Raw genomic sequence first — 27,719 nt, 5'->3', positions numbered from 1 at the left:
ATCTTTTTTCACTTATTCAAAAATAAAATACATAGGTACTTAAAAAGTTTATTAAGTAAAACAAATTTTATTCTATTAAGTCTGCTCAGATAAAAATTGCAATGAAACTAGTTTTAACTGAAACTTTAAGGGCTTACGCTTATGGATCCATATTAAAAAAAAAAATATCATTAACATTGATTTCATTTATTCCATATTGCAATTAGAGCTTCATGACTGAAAAATTCAGATAAATCTACATCCAGGGTTGCTAGCGAACCGGGAAAACCGGGAAAAACTTTGGAATTTCATCGCGTCACCGGTAAACCGGGATAAAATCGGGAATTTCGGCACCTCACCGGGAAAATTGTCACTTTTGAAATTGAAATTTACGGAATCGTAAAGATACTTTTAAATAATTTCTCAATTTAAGAGTAGTTTTTGACAGTCTCGATATAGATTTATCTCATAAACGCTTATTTTCGTACATTAGTAACGTGTAAAAATTGTGTCAAAAACAAGCTTCTGTCAAAATATCAGGTACCCTACCCTGATACAAAACAATATCTTACATTGAAACATTGAAGCAAGCGGAGAAGCCCGAGAAGCAATTCGAAGGCAAAGCCACACAGACATAGGCTGGACCTTGCTACCGATGGGGGAACCATACATACATACAAAAAACATTTTTTTCTAAAACATGTCTTTGGATTAGTACAAAAATGTATAACTGAATTCAGAAAATAACTAAATATTTTACTGTAATCTGATGATTTAAGTGTTGTTAGACAAATTCCCAATATAGAAATTTGTCTACAATTCTAGAAATTTGATAGTGGCTTAAAAGTACTACAGACCCGGTTGGTTTTGGCAACATTCGATTTTGGCAACATCCGATTTTGGTATATGTGTTTTAGAAACGACATTACCTTTTAGTTTTCGTTATAACAGGACCAATTTAATTGAGACAAACACCATAAATAAGTTTTTGTGTTCTGAACAATAAAAACAAAAGTTTTTTAAAAATTTTATAAAGTATTCAAAAACCCCAAATGATGAAAAATTCAAAAGTAAAAAAAAACATATTCAATGAAAAGACTAAAAATGACAAAAAAATAACTAAAAAATGATGAAGAATTACAAAACAGCAAATATGACAAATGAAAACAAACATTTTAAACAAAACAAGAAAAATGCAAAATGTCTCTAAAACATGATGAAAAAAAAATGACTACATAGTCGAGTATGGACTAGAAATAACGATTATACCTAATATCAACTATTTTGTAAAAAAAACTGAAAAAAAAAGTTGAGGAAATTTTTTTTTCGATTTTAGCAACATTCGATTTTGGTAACACAAAAAGTACGGGCGTGTTGTCAAAATAAAACGGGGTCTGTACATTATAGTTTTAAGATCAATTCCGGACTTGTTTTGCAAAATTGTTGAAATTATGGAGCAAAACAATGAATAGATGCCAACTTCGTTAGATTCGTTTAAAAAAATCATGAAAACCTTTCAATTTGATACGAAAAGACTACGTGTTGAAAGACGTCGAAGTATCTGTTATAATTTCTTACGAGTTAATAAGTTTTGGGATACAACTGTAAGAAATTTGACCCTTTACATTAAATTTTTTTTTCGTCTTGATTTTACAATAAACAAATATCGGAAAAATTATCATTTATAGCCGGGAAAAAACCGGGAAAAACTTTGGAATTTCAAAACGAAAAACCGCTAGCAACCCTGTACATTATTTGATTTTAAGTTTCATACTGATGTAAATATTATGTTGAGCCATTACTGAACAAATTACATGAGGCAACAACATTCACACTTTTCTGTGGTGCAAAGAATATAAGAGCCAATTTTGATTTATTTTGGGGCGCTGTTTCAAATATTCAAAAAAAATTTTCTATCAGCTCTTATTTTCGAAAATTTTTTTTTCCGAAAATCCAGAAGGGGGACATAAATAAATTTAAGAGAGAAAGTCAAGCTGTAGAGAATGGGAATTGTAACACCTTTTGTATTCGATTTTTTTCTAAATTTCCGATCAATAATAATTCGATTTTTCGATGTTGTGCTATGTAGGTTATTTGCAAGTTTTTATGTTTCAATTAAAGTTGTTTTAATATCTTCATGTCATTCGCGATTAATATCAACGATGCAATTGGCGGTCAGTCAACTGTGATCGATATTTACTCTTAGGCTCGAACTCCACGGACATCGAGTGAGGAAGCAACTGACTTGCAAACTTGTTGCAAGTTCATTGCATGCAGGCTTTTGTTAATTTTTTTTTTAATTTATTGAAATTTTGGATTTTTTTTTATTAACGCCCCTCCCTTGCAATGTTTCAACTCCATGTGATAAAAGAAGGATTTTAAATTTGTTCCGGCCTAAATTTGTGCACTTTTTTTGGCAAAACTGTAGAATATAACACATATTTTGAAAATAAAGATTTTAACTCGATGATCAACGTAATCGAAGACCGCGAGTAATTTTAACATCTGAAAAAAAGTTAATGAAGATTTTTAATTTATTTTTTTTAAAGATCGATTTCACCCAAAACTAATAAATTATAAAACAACCAAACGCCGAATCACCAAAACTAGAGATGATAGATCAAATAGATACACCAAAAATTCTTATCCTCTATTTTATTTTATTGAACAATGGACTTATATTCTCCATTTATACACTAATTAAGTTGAAAATAAAAAAACGCAATTAACTTTAATTTTCTATATTTTTTGTATTTTTCCGTAATTTTCTGTTGTTTTCCAAAAATTTCTTTATTTTTTTTTTTGATTTTCTGACATTTTTTTGTTTTTAATAAAATTTCCTGTATTGTGTGTACTGCAGACCGCTTCAAGCTTTGTATAGAAATTTTCAATTTCTTAATTATTACTCCTCCCATAACTATTTTTGTTCGTTTCTGCTGCCAGAAATAACAAAAAAAAATTTGGAAGCGATCCATCCAGTCCTAAATTAGCGCAACGAGTTTTAATTTTGTATGGAAATTTGTATGGGAAAACAAATTTTTGTCATTCAAAAATCGCCAGAGATGTTCTGAAAATTCAAAAAAATATACCTTTAGATGAAAAAATATTTCTTGATGCTTGCAGTACATTTCATGCGAACAAAGCACCAATCTAACTTGTATCCCAGAAAAGATATTCAATTTTACAAAAAAAAAGTTTGTTTTCAAATTTTTCTTTCAATTTTTGCGTGTTTGACTACTTATTTGAAAGCTGTGAAACCGTTGGACGAGAATAAAACATTGCTTTGCATATCTTTTGAACTTATTGATTTATTGCAAAAACATTTCACGAAATTATTAAAAGCTCTAGCAAGCAAAGTCTACCATTTTTAATTTTTTTTAATGGATTCTGATTTTTCATTTTGAAATGGTTATCATTGTTTTCATGAAATGTTTAGCAGCTTGTCATGTTAGCAAAAAATGAAGCTTAAGAATAGTCAAAACCAAAAATCAAAGGCAATCAATTTGGATTTTTTGGTATGCAGATTTTTTTTCTTCCATCAAAATTTCCATACAAAATTGAAACGCTATTGCGCTAACTCAGGAATCAACCAAATTATCTCAAATTTTACACTGATGCTTGGTAATTTAAAAGGCATTGAAAAAACATATGGGAGCTAAAATCGTTTTTTTTTTTTCACCGGTCTAGAACTGTTTATATTCATCTGTTTATTGTAACTATTTGTTGTTTGTATGTTTTGCTGTTATTTTTTAAAATTTTTTTTGTTATTTAACGTAGTTTTCTACAGGTTGTATTTTGGGAAATTTTGAAATTTTCTTTGTCTGCGCAATATTTTTTTATATTTTCGATATAACTATCTACAGTTCTAGATAAATTTTTTTTTCATTTTTAAAGTTAACTTTGTGTTTTTTTTTCATAATTTTTCAATGATTTTAGGGAGTTATTTCGTTATTTTCTTTGAAGTTATTTTCGACATTGAACGTTATTTCTAGTGTTTTCTTTTATATTTTTTGATAAACTGCAATTTTTCGGTATTTTTAATAATTTTCTTAAAAAAATTCGTTTTTTTTATAATTTTTCCTTATTGTCTGTGGTTTTCAGTACTTTTCTGGAATTTCATGAAAATTTTTGCAATTGTCTTGGATTATTATATTTTACTTTTTTGTAATTTTCCGCAACTTTCAGTAATTTTCTGAAGCTTAAGTTTTCTATAGTATTTTTTGAAATTCTCTTTAATTTTCTTGAATTTTTTTTTTCAATTTATTAACAAACTACTTTTTGTTATTTTCCGTCAATAGCTTAAGTTTTTTGTAGTTTTCTGTAATTTTTTTGTTATTTTGTTCTGAAATTTTTTGAAACTTTGTTTGATTTTGTTGAAATATTTAATATTTTCCGTATGTTTTGTAATTTTTCTGTAATATTTAAATTACAGACACCGTTCGTTTTTGGCAACATTCGATTTTGGCAATATCTGATTTTGGCATATGTGCAAAAATTAAACGGTTTTTGGAACGCCATTACCTTATAGTGTTTAACAGGATCAATAAAATTTTCATAAAAACCATACATATCTACGTTTTCACGTTCTTAAGTGGTGAAAAATGCAACAACAAAAATATTTATTTTAAATATATGAAGTACTCAAAAGTGATAAAAAAAGATGGAAATCTCATAAAATTGAATAAAAAATACAAACCAAAAAAATTGAAAAAACAAAAAAAAAGCAAAAATTACAAAAAAAACCAATCATTTTTGTCATATTTGTCGTTTTTGACATTTTCATCATTTTTGTCATTTTTGTCATTTTTGTCATTTTTGTAATTTTTGTCATTTTTGTAATTTTTTTTCATTTTTGTCATTTTTGTCATTTTTGTCATTTTTGTCATTTTTGTCATTTTTGTCATTTTTGTCATTTTTGTAATTTTTGTCATTTTTGTCATTTTTGTCATTTTTGTCATTTTTGTCATTTTTGTCATTTTTGTCATTTTTGTCATTTTTGTCATTTTTGTCATTTTTGTCATTTTTGTCATTTTTGTCATTTTTGTCATTTTTGTCATTTTTGTCATTTTTGTCATTTTTGTCATTTTTGTCATTTTTGTCATTTTTGTCATTTTTGTCATTTTTGTCATTTTTGTCATTTTTGTCATTTTTGTCATTTTTGTCATTTTTGTCATTTTTGTCATTTTTGTCATTTTTGTCATTTTTGTCATTTTTGTCATTTTTGTCATTTTTGTCATTTTTGTCATTTTTGTCATTTTTGTCATTTTTGTCATTTTTGTCATTTTTGTCATTTTTGTCATTTTTGTCATTTTTGTCATTTTTGTCATTTTTGTCATTTTTGTCATTTTTGTCATTTTTGTCATTTTTGTCATTTTTGTCATTTTTGTCATTTTTGTCATTTTTGTCATTTTTGTCATTTTTGTCATTTTTGTCATTTTTGTCATTTTTGTCATTTTTGTCATTTTTGTCATTTTTGTCATTTTTGTCATTTTTGTCATTTTTGTCATTTTTGTAATTTTTGTCGTTTTGTCATTTTTGTTATTCCAATATATAAAATGTCCGAAATTTCTTGAAGTTATTTTTAAATAATTTCAAAAATCAAAATCTTTTCAATCTCTCAAGTCCTACATTCCAAATCTCAAATATTGATTTAAGATCCTTCCAAATCTTCAAATCTTCCAAATCTTCCAAAATTCAAAAAATTAAGTTAAGCTTTTTTTCTTATAACGGGAAAAGAAACCAGAAAATGCATTAATTTCTTACCAGAATTTTTATTACAAGGGAAAACCATTTGATTCAAATCATAAAATTCAAACGACTTCATCAACTCAATGATCCTTCAACCGGAGCTTATAAATAGTTTGCCTTAATAAACTTGTGCCAAAGTAATGAAAAACCAATGAACCATTGCCTGAAACATTAGGGGTCTGTATTTTTTTTCCGATGTGTACCTTACTCAAACCATGGAAAAGCCCGATGCCCGAATCGAATGCGCCCTGATCCGAAAATTCCACAAGGCGATTAATTCGGCGATTGTCATGGACCGGGGTGGAAAAAATGCTGGCGGCAGCCCGTCTCTAAATCTAACACACAAATAATTGGATCGCTTTTCATCGAATCGGTTGCATAATCGAACTAAAACCGTTCAATTCAAACATTTTGGACATCCAATTGAAGGGTAAAAGGGCTTATTTTTGTGTCATATTTGTTTTTTTTTTCAAATTTTGAAAATTGTAGGAAATGAGCTTAAACTATATCTCCATAACAGTGTTTTTAATATTACATTCTGAATCAGGAAAATTTATTTTTCATTAATATGAATTTCCATTTTTAGATGGCAAATAATATCTCTTACCCTAATTACTTCAGGGCGTTGTCGATTTCGGTGTCATTTCCTCAAAACCGCAGTCTGAAACTGACACGTGTATTTGTTTACAGCTGATTGATAGACACACCGAAAAAAATTAGCCTTCATGGCTCGGACCGGAGGGTTTTTTTCTCATGTTTCTGTTGTGTTTCTTGTGGATTAGAGCTGGATCGAATCGGGCGGAATTGATCAATCGCGCATGGCCCCAAACCAAATCGCAGGTTTCATTCAATTACGCGAACCGAACGGTTTTGTGGCTTCGGATGACGAATTTCAATAGATTGATTTTGTTTTCAAATTTATTTCTGAATAAAAAAAGGCAAATATCGTCTGAAGTCGGCGAAGCTCCGAGAAGCGTCCGACTAATAAACTAGTTCATTTTCTTCCTCAAACAAAATCAAAATACTTTCACTATAAAGTTTTTCCACAATAACATCCAATGGCTTAATTGGTACCCATCGGTGGAAAATAAAAGCTTATGAACGAAATTGTAGCAAAACAGTCAATGACCAACTCACGATCGGCAGGAAGCCCTCAGGATCTTTTCTATGAGAGGTTTCAATCCTATACTTTGATGGGTTCAGAACTATCACAATTCAATTTATATTAGGTTTATTTTGGTGGCTAATTTTCTTTGAAAATGGAATTTTGCCATTAACAATATGGTAACTTTATTTTTTTTTTCAAAATGTTTAAAAAAAGTTCTTTTCCTAAACTGAACTCTCTAGTAAGTAAGCTTTTTCCCTTTGCAAATCATTTGTACTTGTTTGACTGGCACCTAAATATGTAAATAATTTTCAGGGGAAAGTGTCAAGTTTACTCTCAACATAAAAACTTCAAACCGCTGCACACAGGGGAAAACGATGTTAAAAGGTGATCAAAATTGTTTACGCCAAAACGGAGCATTTTAGACCCATAGTGTCTTCGGGACATTTTACCTACATTCAAAGCACTTTAAAATGAGCTTTTGATAAAAATGATTAAATCACCTAGCAGTGAGATAGAAAAATTATTTTTTGTATTTTTCATTTTAGAGCACTTATGTCTTTGGCAAGTTTTTAGATTGTGAAAAATGTAGCAATTTTGTTAAAAACGTTAACATCGTAGAAGCTAACCCAAAAAAGTTAGAAGAGTTCAAAATAAAAGAATATTTTTTTATCAAAATTTTCAGTATTTTAACGATATCTTTTTAGGCCGAGCTTATTCGAGCAAGATATGTTTGAAAGAGTTTTGAGTCACTTGAAATCGAATAGTTTTGTGGAACACACTTAATAAAAATATTCAGACTGAAACAAGTTAGATTGAAAAAACTAAGAAAAATTAGCTGTTTTCGAACACCTGTATCTTTCTAGTTCGGTTGAGTTCGGTTCGCGCTGGAAAAAAAAATCCACATTCATGTTAATCAAGTTGAGGTTATTTCGTTTTTTTTAACCCACTGCCGCTGGTGCTGTTTCCATTGATGTTGATTGCAAATGAAACACAACTAAACGAAGTGTGTACAAAAACACATCAACAAATTAGCGCTGCTTAATCAAACGACTCGAAAGACAAACACAGCTAGATTGACACATGCATAATTTGTGAGCAGCGATGCGTTTAGTTAGCTCTGTAATTCCAGTTAGTTTTTATTTTCAATTGAAATTGTATAAGCTTTGTAAACTTCTAAAAAACTTCAATAACTTTTTTCTCAATGTCAAAATTGTTCGTAGTCTTCAAGAAAGTTAATCATTGAGCTTAAACTTTTATTTTCAAAATATTTGCTGAATAGTAAAATTATTAAAGACATTTAAAAAACAAAAAAAATAGAAATTTTTCAAAAATATCACTGAAATTCAAAAATTGTACTAAACGATAAATATCCCATAAGTCTACATTATATTAAAAACAATTACAGAAAAGTCCAGAAAACTTCAGAAAATTTGTTGTAAAATTGAAACATCACCGCATTAAAAAATTGTTTCAAAAAATGGGAAAAAACAAGAATACATAACAATAAAAAAAGCTGACACTACAAAAAATCTGAAAAGCTTTACAAAAAGTTTCATGAAGTTTCTTGAAATTACTGACAAATAGTAAGATTTAAAAAAATGACGATAATTCTAACAAGCAAAAACTATACCAATGAGCAGCTTGAAAATTGTTAAAAATACCCAAAATCTAAAAAGGTGATACACGTCACTAGTATAATTGAAAAGTCGATGTATTTGAAACAATGACACTTTTAAAGCATGAATTCAATATACATAAGACATTTTTTTGCAGAGTTGAAGATGAGAAGATACAAATTCAATGTTCTAAACAAAATATTTAAAAAAGTTGCTGATTAAAAAAGATATTTTAACAGATATTCTTTGGATAAAAACAGATTTATCAAAAATTCGAAAAAGATACAAGAAATCACCGGAATAAAAAAAGTATTAAGTTTACTCAAACTGTTAACAATTTTATAAAAAAAAAATTAAAAAAATTATCGCGTTGACAAAGAATATACAAGAATCTATAGAAAACTTCAAAATTTCTCAAAAATTCACCTGTAGAAATCTACATAAAATAACAAAATAAAAACATTGAAAGGAACATCAAAATATGAAAAAAACAAACAGTTAAAATAAAACAGATAAATACACACAATAAGAGAATTTTATAAAAAAAATAACAGAAAAATTGAAAACAATTACAAAAGAGAACTTAAGAAATTTTCGAAAAATAATAGAAATATACGTGAAAAAACAAAAAAAAAATCATAAAAAATACAGTAAATTGAAAAAAAAAATCTGAAAACTCAAGAAATCCATAGAAAATTCAAGAAAATATTATAGAAAAGTTTCAGAAAAGTACAGAAAACTTAAGTTACAGAATTTCACGGAAAATACAGAAAATAGTTTAAAATAACACAAATCCATTGAAGTTCTCACGAAATTTTAAGTAAAAACTGAAAAAAACATTTTTGATTTTTTTAAGTATGAAAAACAAGAAAATAAAAAATATATAAAAAATTGCAATTTATTACAGGAGATAACAGAATATTAAAGAAAATACTAAAAAATAACAGATAAATTGAAATGAAAATAACATTAAAGAAAGTCACAAAAATACTTAAAAAATCATTAAAAATCATTAAAAAACACATAATTTAACTTTGAAAAATGAAAAAAAAGTGATCTAAAGTTAGAAACCAAAATTTACAAAAATACAAAAATTGACATAAATTTTCAAATAACTTAATTTATCGGCCCTATTGGTGAAAAGGGACATCTTTAATCTCAAGTTTATCTAATGGTGAAGCGTTGCAGTTCAATTTTCGACGCACTTCCACAGATAAAATTCACACTACAATATTTAATCACAACAAAAATTAGACGAAAAACTAACCCGACAATTATTACCCACTGCAGAAGGCCACAATAAATGGCCGAAACGTTTGGACAATAATAAAAATCACTCGTTTTTATTTCCCACAATTGACTGACGAAGCCATTCAATCCCCAAAAATTTAATCTCAAGATTTTGAAATTTGTCTAGAAGGACAGAAGGTTGAAGAAATGCATGATTGTCAAAATACCAAAAATGACAAAAAAAAATACAAATATTACAAAAATTACAAAATTTTCAAAAATTACAAAAATTGCAAACATTACAAAAATTTCAAAAATTCAAAAATAACAAAAATTACAAAAATTACCAAAATTACAAAAATTACAAAAATTACAAAAATAACAAAAACGACAAAAATAATAGAAAAGACAAAAATTACAAAAATTACAAAAATTACAAAAATTACATAAATTACAAAAATTACAAAAATTACATAAATCACAAAAGTTACAAAATTTTGAAAATAACAAAAATTATAAAAATCAAAAAAATTACAAGAAGTACAAAAATTACAAAAATTACAAAAATGACAAAACCAAAAAAAAATGACAAAAATTACAAAGAAATTTCGGTAATTGACACTTATAACCTAAAAAAAAGGAAACTACAATAAAAACTCCGCTCATATTTGGTAAGACACCCGAAATTTTCGTGTTTCCAAAATCGAAGGGTTTTTTTCCACTTATTACTACAAAGTTTAAAATAATAAATACCGTTTACATTATTTTCAATTCAAAATTTAATCTTTTTTAGTCAATTTTTAATTTTTTTTTTCGCGGTTTTTTAATGCATTCAGCATTTGTTTGTTTTTTATAATAAAGTTTGTTTTTTCGTCATATTGACTTTTTTTATTTTAATTTTTTAAAAATTTTTTTTGTTGAATTTATTTTCACTTTTATGAAATTTTCAATATTTTTTCACTTTACTTTATATAAAAACTTAATATAAAACTTTATATAATTTTTTATCGTCGCCAATATCAGAAAATCACCAAAAAATTATAAAATTTCGATAAATTCAAAGAAAATTAAAAAAAAAAATAACAGAAAGACTAAATAAAATAACAAAAAAAAACTTAATAAATTACGAACTATAACAGAAAGTTACGAAATTATAACGGAAAATGAAGAAATTATTAATAAACTGCAAATAACTTCAGAAAATTCCAATTAAAATCATAGAAAATTTAAGAATATATTATAGAAAACATTATAGAAAGCTTTGAAAAATTACTGGAACAAATGGAAAATAACAAAAAATTGCAAACATTTATCGAAATTTCAGATAATAACTTATAACTAGGGGAGATGGGGGCATAATGGCCACCTTAAGGAAAATGCTTATTTAACCATAGAGAACAGCTGTAATATGTGAATTGCATCATTGTTTCGTGTTCAGACACTCAAATAGTCTTTTGCCTAATTGGATGAAACTTGAAAAAGTAGATAAAAACGTTTAAAAATGCATTTTAAAATTTTTTGTCGAATGCTGAAAACCAGTCACTGTAGAGGCATAATGAGAAACCCCCCGAGGCAGTATGAGCACCATTAATGAAGGCATAATGAGCATTTTCTGCCGGGAACTCTAGAAGCAAATTCGACTCGATGAAGTCAACTGAGTAATAGAGCAACAGCTTGACTTGTATCGTCTGACGATTTGGCCTATTGGTAAGATGTCGGAGAGGTAATCAGTAGGCTCGAGTTCGATTCCTGGTCGAGGTGATTTTTTTTTCATTTATCATTCATGATCATGATTGTACTAAACGGTGAGGCGTAGATTCATCAAACAAAGCAATGACAAAATAATCTAGGTCTGTTTGTAGAATTCAAAGAATGAACACATGCTCATACATTTTGTTTCTGGTGTTTTGTTTGACGGATGATGCTTTGATGTTATTAACGTTTAATGTAACAATAAAAAAAATCAATCATGAATGGTATGTGCAAAAAAAAAATCCCCTCGAACAAGAATCGAACTCGAGTCTACTGATTACCTCTCCGACATCTTACCAATAGGCCAAATCGACAGACGAAACAAGCCAAGCTGTAGCTCTATTATTCAGTTGACTTCATCGAGTTGAATTCGCTGCTAGATTCCCCGGCAGAAAATGCTCATTATGCCTTCATTGAAAGTGCTCTGTTCGCCTCTAGTGAACACATTAAAGTAAAAAAGCGTTTTAAAATTGATTAAAGTGAAAAATCAAAAATTTTATGATGTTGAAAATTGAGAAACAATGCGTAGATCATGTTGCAGTGCGTACATTTCAGATCAAGATGATTTAAAGGTCATGAAAGCTTATTTGGTGGTGCTCAAAAATTATAATATTTTCGTCACTTGAGAACCAAGCTGGTTATTATTTAATATTTCTGTAAAGATGAGAAGGATATTTCTTTTTTGGTGAAAAATTAATACTATGGATAGTACGCAACAAATCCGTATGAAAATTTGTTTAAGAAAATACGTACTTATGTAGAAATAAGGAGTGCTCATTATGCCCTGGGTGCTCGTTATGCCCTCATCTCCCCTATAGAAAATTATGGAAAATTACAAAAAACTTTAAAAAAATTTAAGAAAAACACCGAAAATTACAGATTATTACAGAAGATTTCAGAATATAAAAGAAAACACTAGAAATCACATACAATGTTCAATATTATTTTGAAGAAATAAACAAAATAAGCTCCACGATATCATTGAAAATAATGAAAATTTAATTAAGAAAATAAAAAAAAAATACAGTAAACCTTATTTTAATACTAAAACTACAGAAACTTCAGACAAAACATAAATTTTCATAAAATTAAAAAATCTTAGGAAAAATTACTGATTATAATACGTCATCAAGCAGATATTCAGAAGAAAAAAAGCAGAAATTTTCAGAAAGTTTCATAAATAAATATAAAATTACAAAACGCTATGAAATCATTGAAATGAATGAAAATTGAATGAACAGAAACTTAAGAAACTGTATAAAATACAAAGAAGTTAAAAAAAAATGTATGGTGCTGACAAAAAAAATACAAAAAACTATCGGAAATTTTGAAATTTCCCAAAACACAACCTATAGAAAACTACGTAAAATTACAAAAAAAAACATAAAAAAACAACAGCAAAACAACAAACTGTTTTACTTTTCATTATAAAAGACTAAATCTACATAAAATTACAAGAAATTTCAGAAAATTACGGAAAATTACCGATAATTACAGAAAACAGCAAAAGTTTTCATGAAATTCCAAATATTTACCGAAAAATACATAAAATTAATAAAAATTACAAAAAACACTTAAAAAATACTAAGAAAAAAATATCTAAAATGACAGCTTATTACAGGAGATAACAGACTATATAAAAAAAACTAGAAATTACAGACAATGTCAAAAATGAGTTTGAAGAAAATAACAAAATAAACTCCCGAACACCAATGACAATAATGAAAAAAAAAAATCAAAATTAACTTTGGAAAATTTACAAAAAATTACATTTAGCTTAAATTTAATACAAAAATTTACAAAAATCACACAAAATAGCATAAATTTTCAAAATATTCAAGAAAATCTATGAAAAATTGCTGGTTATAATAGGTATTCAACCAGAATACTTTCAGAAAATTTCAAAAATAAATCAGAAATTACAAAAGGCAAAATCTCTACAATAAAAAAAAAAATTAAAAACCTAAGAAAACTGCGCAAAAAACATAGAAGTTCAAAAAATTTATATCGCTGAAAAAGAAAATCAACAAACAGTTAAAATTGAACACGTATATATACACTGTACTGTGTGTACTACACAATACAGAAAATTTTACAAAAAATAACAGAATAATTGCCGAAACTTACAAAAAAAACTTTAGAAATTCACGGAAAATAACAGAAAGTGACGTGAAATTACAAAAAAATTATGAAAATTTACGTTGGACTGCAAAAAAAAATTTTTGAGGACTAAAAAAGACAAAGAAAATTTTTGAAAACATAACCGAAATGTTTCAGAAAATAACAGAGAACTTAAGTTACAGAAAATTTCAGGAAGTTACGGAACATATAGAAAATTATTGAAAATCCCAGAGAACTACAAAAGATTCACGAAATTTCAAATAAAAACTGAAATTAAGAGTTAATTTGAAATTTTTTTAAACTTTGAAAAATGAATAAAATTAAAAAATATATAAAAATTACAATCTATTACAGGAGATTACATAATATTGAAGAAAACATATGCAAATAACAGACAATGTCGAAAATAACATTAAGAAAAATTTCAAAATAAACCTCAACAACTCTTTGAAAATCACACACAAAAACACAAAATTGAACGTAAAAAAATACAGTAAACTGGAATGGAATACATAAAATTACAAAAATTACAGAAAATAACATTGATTTTTAAATAACATTATTTATGGCCCATATCGGTGAAAAGTTTTGTCCTTTTTAGTAGGGACATCTTAAGATTATGAAATTTTTTTAAACGGAAAGAAGGTTAGAAGAAATGAAAGATAGTGAAAATGAGCGGGTAGAATTGATTAAGAAGCATTAGCCTAACTTACAACATTTTTATTCAGTTCCCGCACATTTTCACCATCTTTGATTTCGTCAAAACTTCTATAAAAATTTTATAATCTTGAAATCTCCCTACTTAAAAGGACATAACTTTTCACCGATAAGGCTGATAAATAATATTATTTGAAAATGTATGTCATTTTCTTGTAAATTTTTGTATTAAACTTTAATTTAATGATTTTTTTTTTGAATTTTGAATTTTTTTCAACAATTTTCAATTTTTTTCTTATTTTTTTTGGAATTTTCTTGAATGTTACGTTAAACTTTATATGTTATTTTCTTGTATTTTTTTTAATTTTCAGTTATCTTCTGCAATTGATTGTTTCTGTTATTTTCAGTTATTATCTAAAATTTTTCAAAAGCTTTTGTATGTTTATATAAATTTCAATCATTTCCTGTATTTCTTCGCAACTCTCTGTAATTTTTTGAAACAAAAATTTTGAGAAAGTCTTAGAAAATAACAGAAATTGCTGATAAAAATAGATATTCTTACAAATATAGGGAAAAAAAACAGGATACTTGAGAAACTTTCGAAAATTTATCACAAAAATTAAAAAAAAAGTTACAGAAGTTTATTAAATAAACAAAAACTGTAGAAAATTGTAAAAAAATCAAAGACGTTCGGAAAATTGATGGCGCTGACAAAAGAAATACAAGAAACTAGAGAAAAGTTAAATAAAAAACCTTTAAAATAATGAAAATAATCCAGAAGTTCAACTAAACATAAAAATAACCAACAGTTACAGTAATACCTACAGATAGTAATAATTAGTTAAATTATCCAAAAACGTTTCAAAAACAACAAAATAGGGAAATTTTAAAAAATATGACCGATGATCGTTAAAAACGACAACCTTCATTATATTAAAGACAATAACCGAAAAGTAAAGAAAACTTCAGAAATTTTTTTGAAAAATAGAAACACCACCGGAAATAGAAAATATTATTGAAAAAAATGGAATGTACCAAGAAAAAATTTAAGTAACAAAATAACAATAAAAAGTACCTTAAACTACAGAAGCCCAGAAAAACTATTCGAAAAGTTTCAAAAAGTTTCTAAAGTTAATATAAAATTACTAATGAATACTAAGAATTAAGGAAAGAGAAAAAAATGATGAATCAAATTATCAGAAATTTGCAAATGTGAACCAAAAAAATCCAAGGGATTGCAGTGGAGAGAATTCTTTGCATTTGGAATGGTAATGATCAAAATTCAACAACTGCTTGACAAATTGCAAAATTAGCACATTTTCACTCTCCCTGAGCACCGGTTTCTCTAATTTTAACTTAAACTTTCTAATTCTCTCTAACAAATTGCATCCAATTACCACAAATTCAATCATTGGCTGCAAAATTTGTTTGATCATTGACGATGATTCTCCATTTACCTCAGTCCACTGAAAAAATTATCAAAAATTACTTAGTTCTTAAAAGTAATACATGTAAATACAATTGAAAATTTTATTTATTTAAAAGTACGACACTTTTCCATTTGAATTTTTACATTTGAATTTGTTTTTTTTATCAGATAAAATTTGAAGATGAGAAGAGACAGAGTTCAACGTTCTCCAGAAGATTACGAGTTTTTCATCGGTTCACAAGTAATTAAAAAATAACAAATTTGAAGTTCATTGATCGTCTTTGCCTTCGCCTTCCAAAAACCAAAAAAACGTAGTCACTGCCAAGATCAGCACCTTCTTCATTTCGCTTAACTTATTTATTGCAATTTCAACCAGCAACCATCCATTGACAAATGGATAGTGCCTTCCGATTGTTTCGCCGAACTTGTTCCGTTTCCATGATTCCGAGCTTAAATTCCGTCTAGGTATCTTCATTTGTCGTGACTTTTGTTTTCAACTTAACTGTCAGACTTGTTCCTGCTGTCAGTTTGGTTTGTTTTTTTTTGGTTCATCCTTTAAAAAAAAGAATCATCTCCTATCTAACCTTTGTGCATCGAGTCATTTGTGACAGTTCAGTGAAGCGAAAAATTGTGCATTCATTTTATGGCTGGTTGTCTTGAATAGGTTTTTAGTTTTTGGTTGAACTTTTCTCTGCTAGAAAATCCTAAGCTGTTTTTTCTTTTCATCTTAATGTCTTTTGAAGAAAAATTTAAATTTTGATTGTAAGAATGATATGTGTTCATGCTGGCATAAATTCATTGAAAGAAGTACCATGAGAGCATTTTTAATTATGAACAATCAGAATCCACTCGAGAAAGTTTTTCCAGTTCAATCTAACGACGTCACAAATTGTTGGCTCATGCAATAATGTCCTGTTTATTTCTAGACGGAATCAGAACCGTAACTGACGACCTGAGAGAGAGTGCATTCACGTTCTATATTTGCAATCTGTTATTGGATTTTTTTTTGCATAATGTGTGAGTTATACTTAGCAGCACTGTACTGAGGCTTGGCAATGCCGTAAAAAAAGTTACTTAATTATTGCCGGTTTTAATAAACGACTCGTTAGTTTCCTCTTCAAAAACGCTCTGCAGAAAACGAAGCAGAACAAGTATGAGCACTAATTAATATAATGTTATCATGATTTTTTCGGAATTCAATCGCGTTTTCGATATGAATTTTGAATTTTGAATTTTGAATTTTGAATTTTGAATTTTGAATTTTGAATTTTGAATTTTGAATTTTGAATTTTGAATTTTGAATTTTGAATTTTGAATTTTGAATTTTGAATTTTGAATTTTGAATTTTGAATTTTGAATTTTGAATTTTGAATTTTGAATTTTGAATTTTGAATTTTGAATTTTGAATTTTGAATTTTGAATTTTGAATTTTGAATTTTGAATTTTGAATTTTGAATTTTGAATTTTGAATTTTGAATTTTGAATTTTGAATTTTGAATTTTGAATTTTGAATTTTGAATTTTGAATTTTGAATTTTGAATTTTGAATTTTGAATTTTGAATTTTGAATTTTGAATTTTGAATTTTGAATTTTGAATTTTGAATTTTGAATTTTGAATTTTGAATTTTGAATTTTGAATTTTGAATTTTGAATTTTGAATTTTGAATTTTGAATTTTGAATTTTGAATTTTGAATTTTGAATTTTGAATTTTGAATTTTGAATTTTGAATTTTGAATTTTGAATTTTGAATTTTGAATTTTGAATTTTGAATTTTGAATTTTGAATTTTGAATTTTGAATTTTGAATTTTGAATTTTGAATTTTGAATTTTGAATTTTGAATTTTGAATTTTGAATTTTGAATTTTGAATTTTGAATTTTGAATTTTGAATTTTGAATTTTGAATTTTGAATTTTGAATTTTGAATTTTGAATTTTGAATTTTGAATGGATGCTTTAAATGTAATTTAAAATCTGCTGATAAGTTTTGATAAAAAAAAATGTTTCCAAGTTTTTTTTTCATGATTTTCGTTAAGTAGTTCTTGGGTTATACCAAATTTGCTCAGATATTGTCCGGATTTTTTGTTTAAAATTTCGAATTCAAATGTCCGGATTTTGCCAGAGTTTTAGATAAAAATGCCCGGATTTGTCTTGCCCCGAAATTCGGCGAAAATTCTGGCAACCTTAGTGAGGACAAAAACTCATTTCGAACAACTCATCTGATTCAAATTTCTGCACGCTTTGGATCAGCGATCCATCATCAATCGACGGGGTCTCCTAAGAAAGTCGAAGCAAATCGAAAGAAATATGTAATGAAGGGAGTTGAAAAACCCCATTGACAGACAGCTCGAACGGAGGACAAAATCTACAAGTCATAGTCAAACTCGTCACACCCATCCAAGCCATTTATTCATTCATCCGCCCACGATGAGACGCTTTTGAAGAAAATGTCTCAAAGATGGGTGCAGAAAAAAAACAGGAAATTGACTCCGATCTCCATTGATGCGTTTCGTTGCCAAATTTTGTCGCCTTTATTACTATTTTTTGTTTTCATATTTTCATGTCCGCAAAAGTTATCAATCTAAATTGCATTTCGATTTTGAACAGCTCCTCTAGCAGAAACCTACTTCTTTAAATAACTTTTGTATCAATTCAGATTGGATGACTTTTCGTTCAAGAAATAAAAAGTCAGTCTTTTTTTTTGACAAACCTCAAAGTTAACCCTTTTGTGTTTTAATGAAAAAAAAAAAAGAAACCAAAACCACCATGAAACCGATCATCTTACGGCCATGCCCCAAATAACCTTTTTTTCACAAATCGAAGGCCAAAAATATGAAGGCCTTCTAGACTAGAATAGAGCTTCAACAGCAAGCAACCGGAAAAAAAACACCAAAAATGGGTCCCTTTCCGCCCATTTTTTATTCATTCTTTTTTTTCGGCCTCAATTGAACCATTTTGACATTTTTCTTCTTTAACTTCTTTCATTGTTGAGCCTTAGATAGGCATTCATTGACCGGTGCGATGGCGCTTGGTGGCCGATTCAGGCCCAACTCTACACAATATGTGTCGCTTTTTATGGGTCATGATCAAACGTGGATGGAAGCAAAGCACTGTTGTAGCTATTGATTTCCTACGGTGGGTGTTTGCCTTTCTCAATGTGAGAAACCTTTAGCTCATTTTTTTTTGGGAAAAAATAGCAAAAAAGTTTTAAAATCATATTTTATTAAAATTTAATTTGAATTTCGGAATAACAAGAGATCCTCTATCTGAAATATTATAACCCAAGAAATTAAAGTTCATGTAAACAGATTTTAAATTAAAAACAAGGTCAGTTGACCGTGGAAAGTCGCCCACGTGCATGCTGTCCATCTGAAAATGGCAAAGTTTTGAGTTCTCCATTAACTACCTTATTGTGACTCGAGGAACTTGTATATTGGTTGTGCTTCCAAACTAAAACTATTAGTGGGTCAATTTTTGAACTAGCAATGTTCCACCCACCCTCTCCAGAACTTTGCTAATTAAAATACTTTGTTTTGTCAACAGGAGCTTGAACATATTGACGTGGACATGGTAGTGAAAATTAGGCCTCATATCTCATGTTTGTTTAGATGTCCCGGTCGAAAAACTTACTTTCACGCTTGAAGCGTTTCAGAAAAAAAACAAGTAATGACTGAATTGGTTCCCGTCGACGATAGAAATTAAAAGCTGTTGAACAAAGTTGCAGCAAAACCATCAAAAATCAACTCACGATCGGCAAGAAGGCCTGAGGTTCCTTTCTTTACTTTGAAGAGCCAAAGACTCTCCAACAATCGAAGCTTAGTTTAATTTAGCTGCTGATTTCCTTCTTGCACGAAAAAAAAATTGGCTAAAAACAAACCGATTACGTGATATTGAACTTCTTTGATAGTTACCTTTTTCATAACGATCTTGAAACTAGAAATCTGCTTTAAATTTCGTAAAAATTTTAAAAACTTCAATTTTGAGAGAAAAGAGACGAGCTAAAATTTGAAACAAGAATTTAATCAAAAAAAAAAATAGAAATAAGCCACATTCATTTTGACCAGCATTGATGATAATTATTTTTTGTTTCAGCCATCCTGCTGATGTTGATTGCTAATGCAACGAAATTAACACTAAACATACTGACACTTTGTATATAGGGGAAAGTGTTCCTAAATGCGCCTAAGGCCGTTTGGCGACATGACTGATAAGACAACATATCTAATCAATACAGAGGGGCGAGGGTGATACGCTTTGAACATAAGGCAAGAAAGAATTTTATGAATTTACCTAGGGTGGATGTGCCTAATTTTGCTATATTTGTCAGAGGTTTCTAGATTTGATAGGAGTATTCCAAATCTTTAATTGTAAGACATAAAATGTTTTGGTAACTAAGTTCCAAATTATTTTATGCATTTGGTGAATGTTTAAAAAAACCATTCTAAGCTTTATTTTTGAAAATAATTTGATGTTCCTAATTTGGCACTAATTGTTCCTAAATATGAACATATGTGCTCCTAATTATGGACATAAAAAGGAAAGCTGTATCGACGTACCTTATGTTACATATTTTGTTCCAGATTCTGCATATGGTTATGTTTCTTAATAGTTTAATGAGAAAAATTTTTTAACTCGCCTTTTCATCATAACTTTTAAAATATTTTTTTTCGAAATAGGTATGAACACAGAGAAGTTGATGTTGAGCTTATTAATATAATCAAAGTTTCCATTTTCCAGTTAGGACTGTTGAAATTATTTTTTTTAATTTAAATCTATTATTTAAGGATAAGTAGATAATTCAAAGTCATGGATACGAATAAGTATACAACGTATTTTATTCAGAGCTCTCTGTAACTTGATTGTTTACATCTTTATTTTTTTTTATTTGAGTCTTTCTGCAATCCATTCCTGCTGATAGAACAGGTAAATATTTTTAATTTTTTATAGTTACGATGTTTTTTTTCTCTTTGTGGTGTCGAAAGTAACTTTAAGAGCTGCGAGAAGTCATCTGTTTGCGAGTTTGTTACATGTTTAACGATTAAAAAAATTAAAACGTAATTGGATGATTTTCTTTGAAAAATACTTATCTTTGAGTGATTTTCTATCCATTGAAGGTTTTTTCCGATTGGTTTTTAGTTTTGAGGAGCTTTGAATTTTCATCGCTCATTACATGTGATGAAATAAGATTTTCCTAGTTTGAAGCAGACTGTAGTTCTCCTGTGGTTCTCAAATAATTAGGCTGGAACAAATTTCAAATAATTCTTTTGGGGGGGGGGGATAATTTGTATACAATTCGTTACACAAAACCTATTAATCAAGTTTTTTTTTTCGAAAAATTCAATAAAAAAACATTGGTCTTGTAATCCTTCGGATATCTGATTTTTTTTTCAAAATTTACATAAAATACTTTAAATTTTATTTGAAGTGAAGGGGGGGGGGGGGGTCGGTTGGTAAACAAAATAAGAAATTATATTTGTTCCAGCCATATTCCAAGATCGATAATGTCAATATGCTCTGCATCGAGTGGTTTTTCAACAGAAACCTTTGTAGTTTAGTCTCATAGAGGATTAGTAGGCTATATGCGCCTTTTAACAGAATTCAGATGTTGTAGAACATATTAGTTCAGTAGTTTTCTATTCTATACTATTTTGTTTATTTATGGAGGATTTTAACCAGCTTGGTCATTCTTCCTCTTAAGAAAGTGTGTACATTTCGTCTGAATTCTACAGTTTATGCAACGATTTTCGAGAAAACGATTTTATTGTAAAAGTTTTCTAAATATCCCAATCTCAAATTGTGCGGGCTAAATGCGACTACTGATGTTTTTTTGTAATATTCACGAGAAATTGAAAACGCAAGAAACTTAGAACTTTTATATGACAAAGCTGTAATTCATAAGAAGCTATTTTTCTTATAATTTTATGCACTAAACAAAAGTTAAGGTTGCCATATTTTAAAATCAATATATTCATTTGAAAAACTTTATCAAATCTGTTTTGAAATCTTCAGATCTCTTTTGAGATGCTCATTAAAGCTTGGATTCCATGTATAAATGATTTAAATCATAAATTTATTTCGTTTTTCCTGTCTTTAGGGATAGTGCGGTTTTACAATCGTGCTTGGGCCAAAAAAAAAACGTTCTCTTATTCCACTTTCTAATCATTATTAAAGCGTCAGACATACCTTAAATTTGTTGTTGGTAGTTTCGATGTTCAACTGAATTAGAATTCTACTATTTGTTTTGAGCTTCTGTACGTATAGTTTTCGAAGGTAAAAATATTACATCAATAGTTGTCTAAACCATGTATGATTTTTTTTAAATGAGTAAGTTTTATGTATGGAGATCATTTTTTAAAGCAAAAACGATTTTTGTTTTTATAAATCCAACGTTTCAATCCATTTTGTATCATCATCAGGGACTAAAATTTTTTTAATAAAGTATTTTTCCAATTAAAAATATATGAAATTTACCTAAAATGTTTCGTTTTCTTGTTGAAATCGGCTCGGCTGGTCGTTTGAAGCTGTCTATTAATCTTTAAAATCTTTTTTTAAATGATTCCGAGTTAAAACGAGTTTTGTTAAAACAAAGGTGTAGTGTTTAATTTACTGTGAATATTTCTTCATGGATAAAATCCGTTTGTCTGGTGTTTTGGGGTTTTTTTTTTCCTCAGCGTGAGAATATGCGCAGTCTTTACTATTCACTTTTTGTTTTGTTGTTTTTTAATGTCAGCTTGTTGTGTGTTTTATGTAGGGTGTTTTTTGTTTTTTTTTGTTTACTGATTTTTGGATCATCGTTTATTGATTTATAGTTTTGAAAATATTAGAATATGGGGGGTGGATGTAATCAATATTTTGTTTTATGTTTACGACGTTTTGTGTTGTTTTAATGCAACAACTTTCCAGCATTCGTAATTTTCCTTGGTTGTCTCCCCTGTTGGTGATCCGAACTCCATCAATGTCAAACAGGTGATTCATAGCTTGAAACCGGTTGGTTACAAATCGTTTAATTTTTGTTTAAATCTGTGGTTTTGTATATTTAGCTCAAGAAAATTCATATTCTTTGTCCAGTCTGTCTCACAACAAGATAGCACCACAGTAGGCTACATTTTACTGCTGCCTGCTGTCATTTCACAGAGGAGGAAATGGAAGAAAGAAAAAGAGATAATGGAAGGCGAAAAGGAAGCTTGCTTCCGTAAAAATCGCTCTCTTCTGTATCAGGCGTACGTGTGTGAAGTCAAGTTCCTCTTAAGTGTTTGTGATCGTCTACGGAATTCACCCGGATACCGGATTGTCTTCGTCATGGCTCGGCCCGCAGACCCCTTGTGGTCTCGTGCCTAACACGTAAAGGACCAGCATCTTCGTCCTCGGGTTCTGCGGATCCCTAACTCTAAAGGAGGACTTCCCTTCTCGGCCTGTCCGGATACGGGGCACTCTCGTGGGCAGGCCGATTAAAAGCCTAAGAAGAAAGCTGCCTTCGTCAACATTAGGAACACACTTTAAAAAGTATTTCTAGATAAGGACATAGCAATTTTTAGTTTTTTCTTGAAAAAACATGGTTTTAACATTCTTATTATAATAAGGTTGCCAGATTTTTTTCAGCACGTACCCGGGCCGAACAAATCCAGGGTATTTTATCTAAAAACCTGGCCAAATCCGGGCATTTGATTTTTAAGTATTGACCGAAAATCCGCGCAATATCCGGGCAAATTTGGTCAAATTCCAGGAATTACTCAACGCAAATCGAGAAAAAAAACTTGAAAAACTTTTTTTCATCAGCTGTTTTAAATGCGTATTTGAGGCTTTCAAAAAATTTCGTTTTGGATGCATAAATACAAATTTTTACAACACAATTCGATTTTTTGTTTGTTTTGGCAAATAAAGTAAATAAATCCGAGCAAGATCCGGGCTTTTTTCAATTAAATCCTAGCAGCTGGGCTGGGCCGGACTTTAGTTAAATTTTTTATTAATTATCCGGGCAAACCCGGATAAAACCGGGCAATCTGGCAACCTTATATTATAATAATGATGGTAGTAAATAATCCGACAAAAATAAAAAAAAACGGTTGGAAATTTTAATGTGTTTTAAGATACAAGCAAAGAATCCCGTTCAATTTGAACATACATACTTAGAAATAATCCAGTTTTTACAAAAAATCTAGGGAGTTAGGGAACTAAATTGTATATACATACGATTAAAGCTCAGATGATTCAGTACAAGGACCTTCAACCGTTTATCAGATATCTTCGAAATTAAAAATGTATTAAGCTTTTACAAGGGTTTCGTAATGATTGAAAAGTGGAATTAGAGAGTGTTTTGTATGCCCTTACCATGTTTGTAAAATGCCGCTATCTCAAAATAACAGCTGAAATAGAATTAATATATGATTTTTATCATTAAAACATCGAATCTTAGCTATAACTAACATCTTAAGAAAGAATTGAAGATCTCAAAACAGATTTAATAAAGTTTTTCTTAAAAATTTTCTTAAAAATTCGATGTTATATTTTATAAATCAGTACTTTGTTACCTTCTTATACCGCGAGCGGTTAAATGACGGCATACACTTTTTTTTCGCTAAAACTCTCTTGTGTCTCAACCGATTTCAACAAAAATTTAAAGTTTTTGAAAGCTTATGAATTCACTCAAATATGATGCTCAAATAATTTTCAGCTACAATAATTTATTTTAAAGTTATTCAAGGTCGAAGATTTTTTTTTTTGAAAAAAACATGCTTTGGAAAAAGGCTTAAAATTTGTTATTAAGTGTACGAAAAAAAAATCACTATGCGCCTGGATTAGCTGAACTTAGAAACCTGAGGAATTTATAAAATATAAGAAAAAATTTCAAATCTTTTTTGAGATCATGGCCACAAAAAATGTAAACTTTCACTCAATCAACCGCCAATGCTTTTTCAGTCACAGAAGAAAAATTTATAAAGGCAAATGGAAAGTTTACGTAACTTGTCACGTTTGGGCATCTTTAGATTTTTGATACAAGAAACACAAAATTAATGACGACTTTTCAAAGGTTGATTTTCGAACTTTTTATCAACCTGGATTATATGAGACAATTTATTTGAACTTAAATTCAGCTCAGGCAATTTAATTCCGTTTCTAGTGATGTAATTGCATTAGCGGAGTGGTGCTTGACAAAAATATATGGAAGAGTGGGGAATCATGGGCCATTTTTTTTCTATGCTCCATAACTTCTTTATTATAAAAGATAAAAAAAAAACAAATGTTATGGTTCTTTACATCTCTAACGTATCATAAGGTATTTTTTTAAATTTTGAATGAGTTATTTTCTCCAAGTTCTGACTATTTGAAAAGAAGCAATATTTTTGGTATTTTGAAAAAAGGTGGAAAATCGAGGGCCACCACATCCAAATTGACCAAATAAGATGCATAGTTGATGAGTCGACCCAAAACTGTAATTTTTAAAATCATTTCGTTATTTTTAAGTAATTTCAGATGATAAAATGAAAAAAAGAGTTGTGTATGATCGAATAGTTGGCTTGTGAACTTTTCACGAGCCAGGAATCAACCTGGCTCGTGAACTTTTATGCAGAATTCCTTCTATAGGATGGACAAAATATTTTTCATAACTCTTCATTTAGCATAAGAAAACATTAAAGATAGGAAACGTATTTGAAGTTCTGAATATGTACAAAAAAAAAACATTTAAATATAGGTTATTTGTGTTATGAGCTTTAGGTTCCTCATCGATACAATTAGCGGGTGCTTGTTTAATTATGCAAGTAATTTGTTTTATTTTTGTTGAGCTTGATAAATAAAAGAAGCATATGATGCAGGGGGTGAATGACCACAAAGATCAAAATCCTCTTTAAATAAATAAAAATAGAAAAAGAAGCATATGATGCGTATTTAAGTCAACAACATATTGAAAAATATGCTTACGCAAAGCGACGGCGATGACAGTTGGATTTAGACATTTATCTCAACACACATCTAAGATATTCAAAGTGATCCACGTTACTCCACTCTCCCCTATGTATACGCAAAGATGAAAATTTGTTTGTATTCGGTATCTGGAATCAAATATCAGTAGAATTAAAACAGTATATTAATAAAAGGGTCAGTTGCGAACTGTGTATCAAAGTCACAAATGTTTTGTTAGTGAAAAATCAAATTATTATTGATAGCTTGTTTTTTTAAGCTTATTCTTTTTTTAAATTTATATCGAGTTTTATAAAAAAAAAACTAAGATTGAGGGTTCTATTTGCTGGGTTATCCTTAAGAAGATTCAAATTTACAGTTGAAAATAACTAATGCAGGTTCAGGCCAATCCTTCTTACTAAGGAAGCGTCGTATTAAAGGTTAAATAGCTTATCGATGACTGACCCAGATCCTCAGAAATTAAGAAGCTACGCCGAATTTAACATACAATTTCCGTCTTTGAGATCTGCAACAATAATGACCAGCTAGCCATAAACTGTCCGCCTTCCATCCAGAAGTGAGAAAGTCTTACGGCCAAGACAATTTCCTTGGTCCGGAAATTACACCTTTCTGAATTGCAGCATCATCGCCATCACCATCTTTATCCCTCTAGATTGCTTAATCGTTCCAGAGATTCAGTTCAAGGTGTTTTTTTGAAATCTGGAAAGTGCACGTAGCGAAAGAGTTTCCTTCTTTTACCTTAGCTTCGCGTTTAGGGCCCTTTCAGCTCTTTAGTAATGAGGAGATAGAAAAGCTGTAATTAGATAAACTCTCCATTAATGGAACCGGTCTCTTTTTATTCCCTAAAGGGAGTTGGGGAAAGAAAATTGACCAAATTTTATTCTTGCTGTCGAAAGGCAACGAGACCTGTCACTAACCTTTTGCAAACTAAATTTTTCCATTTTCTTCTCCTTTCAGGTGTGGAAAAGCCTCGAAGGATTTTTGGTTTTCCATTGGATAACCCAAAAAAATAATCCCACCAATGCTACCGAATCACAGCCTTCGTCACGTTGAAGAGCGTCTTAGAACGATGTCTCGACTTTTCCGGTAGGCGGGCGGGATCATCCTAAGTAGAAATGAGTGCCCTCGGATTGCCGGAAGGCGATTGCATCAGCACGCCGACTAATCGAAGGTGTCGTCACCGGATGCTGCCGGGGACCGGAAGCTGTTTCAGTGCGATTCCGGGAGGCGGCTTCACACCCAACGGGGGAAGCAGGAGGCGATATTCGACCTGTGGCACCGGCGGCAAAATGACGGTCTACTCTTGGAAGCACTGGTTTTGGATTACGGTCTTCGGAGGTGAGTGGTTTTCTTATTTCGGGTTTTTTTTTCGTTTAACAGAGGGCAAGGATCGAGGTTTTCATAAGGTGTGGCAATGGAGAAAATATATTTGATACTGATGAGTTTTGATAGCGAGAAAAGGTAGGAAAGTTTGATTCTTCGAATTTGTTCATCCTAGCTTTACACTTTTAAGTTACTGAGATTTTTAACTTTTTCACTTTGGTCAGTAATAGGCCTCCCTCAAAATGAAAAAGGCTTTCGATCTGAAATGATCCTGCTTAAGTTTTGCATGGTTTTATTCATTTCATAGGCTAGTTGACCCGGTGTGCTTTGCTACAACTTAGAAATAAAAGCATGTTTAAATAATTTGACATAAAATTCTTTAAAATTTGATTTCAACACTATGCAGAAGTGAACTATTTTTAATGTTTCAAGTTTAAACGCCTGATTGATTGGAATTATGTTTCTCAGAAACCCTGAGTTGAAATTGGATTTCTTATTACCTTAAATCTTTGATTGAAAGTTTTCCTTCGTTTTTAATATCCTGAACTTGAATTTCGATTTTCTCAATCCCAGTATAAAATTAAATTTCTGATCTTTTTCAAATGACCATTGTTCTTAAACTTGATAATAAATTTGATAATTCATATCACATGAAACCAAAGAAAAAATTAAAAAAAAAAATTTTCAATATAATTTATACAGTTTTGATTATTGATTCCTTGGATGAAAAAAGAACTTATTGAAGATTGAAAATTTCAATTGAATATCATTTATTCAGTGAATGCAAATTTTGTTTTGTTATAATATTTTATCTTTGGTTGTTAGAACTTTTAAAATTAA

The 27,719-nt window shown here is 29.3% G+C and overlaps 1 protein-coding gene across 2 annotated transcripts in view; it reads left to right on the top strand.

The window, feature by feature from the left end:
* The window catches only part of LOC129749763 (uncharacterized), a 133,148-nt gene that overhangs the window by 93,918 nt on the left and 11,511 nt on the right, over positions 1-27,719 (top strand). For both annotated transcript variants that reach the window (XM_055744840.1, XM_055744847.1), the window contains one exon: positions 26,514-26,894. In XM_055744840.1, coding sequence (XP_055600815.1) covers positions 26,672-26,894 — 223 coding nt within the window. In that variant the 5' untranslated portion in view covers positions 26,514-26,671. The remainder of the gene's footprint in view (positions 1-26,513; positions 26,895-27,719) is intronic.

The sequence above is a fragment of the Uranotaenia lowii genome, chromosome 1 (genome assembly GCF_029784155.1).
Source record: "Uranotaenia lowii strain MFRU-FL chromosome 1, ASM2978415v1, whole genome shotgun sequence".
NCBI classification, from domain to species: Eukaryota; Metazoa; Arthropoda; class Insecta; order Diptera; family Culicidae; genus Uranotaenia; species Uranotaenia lowii.
This window is presented reverse-complemented; position numbering and strand designations above follow the sequence as displayed.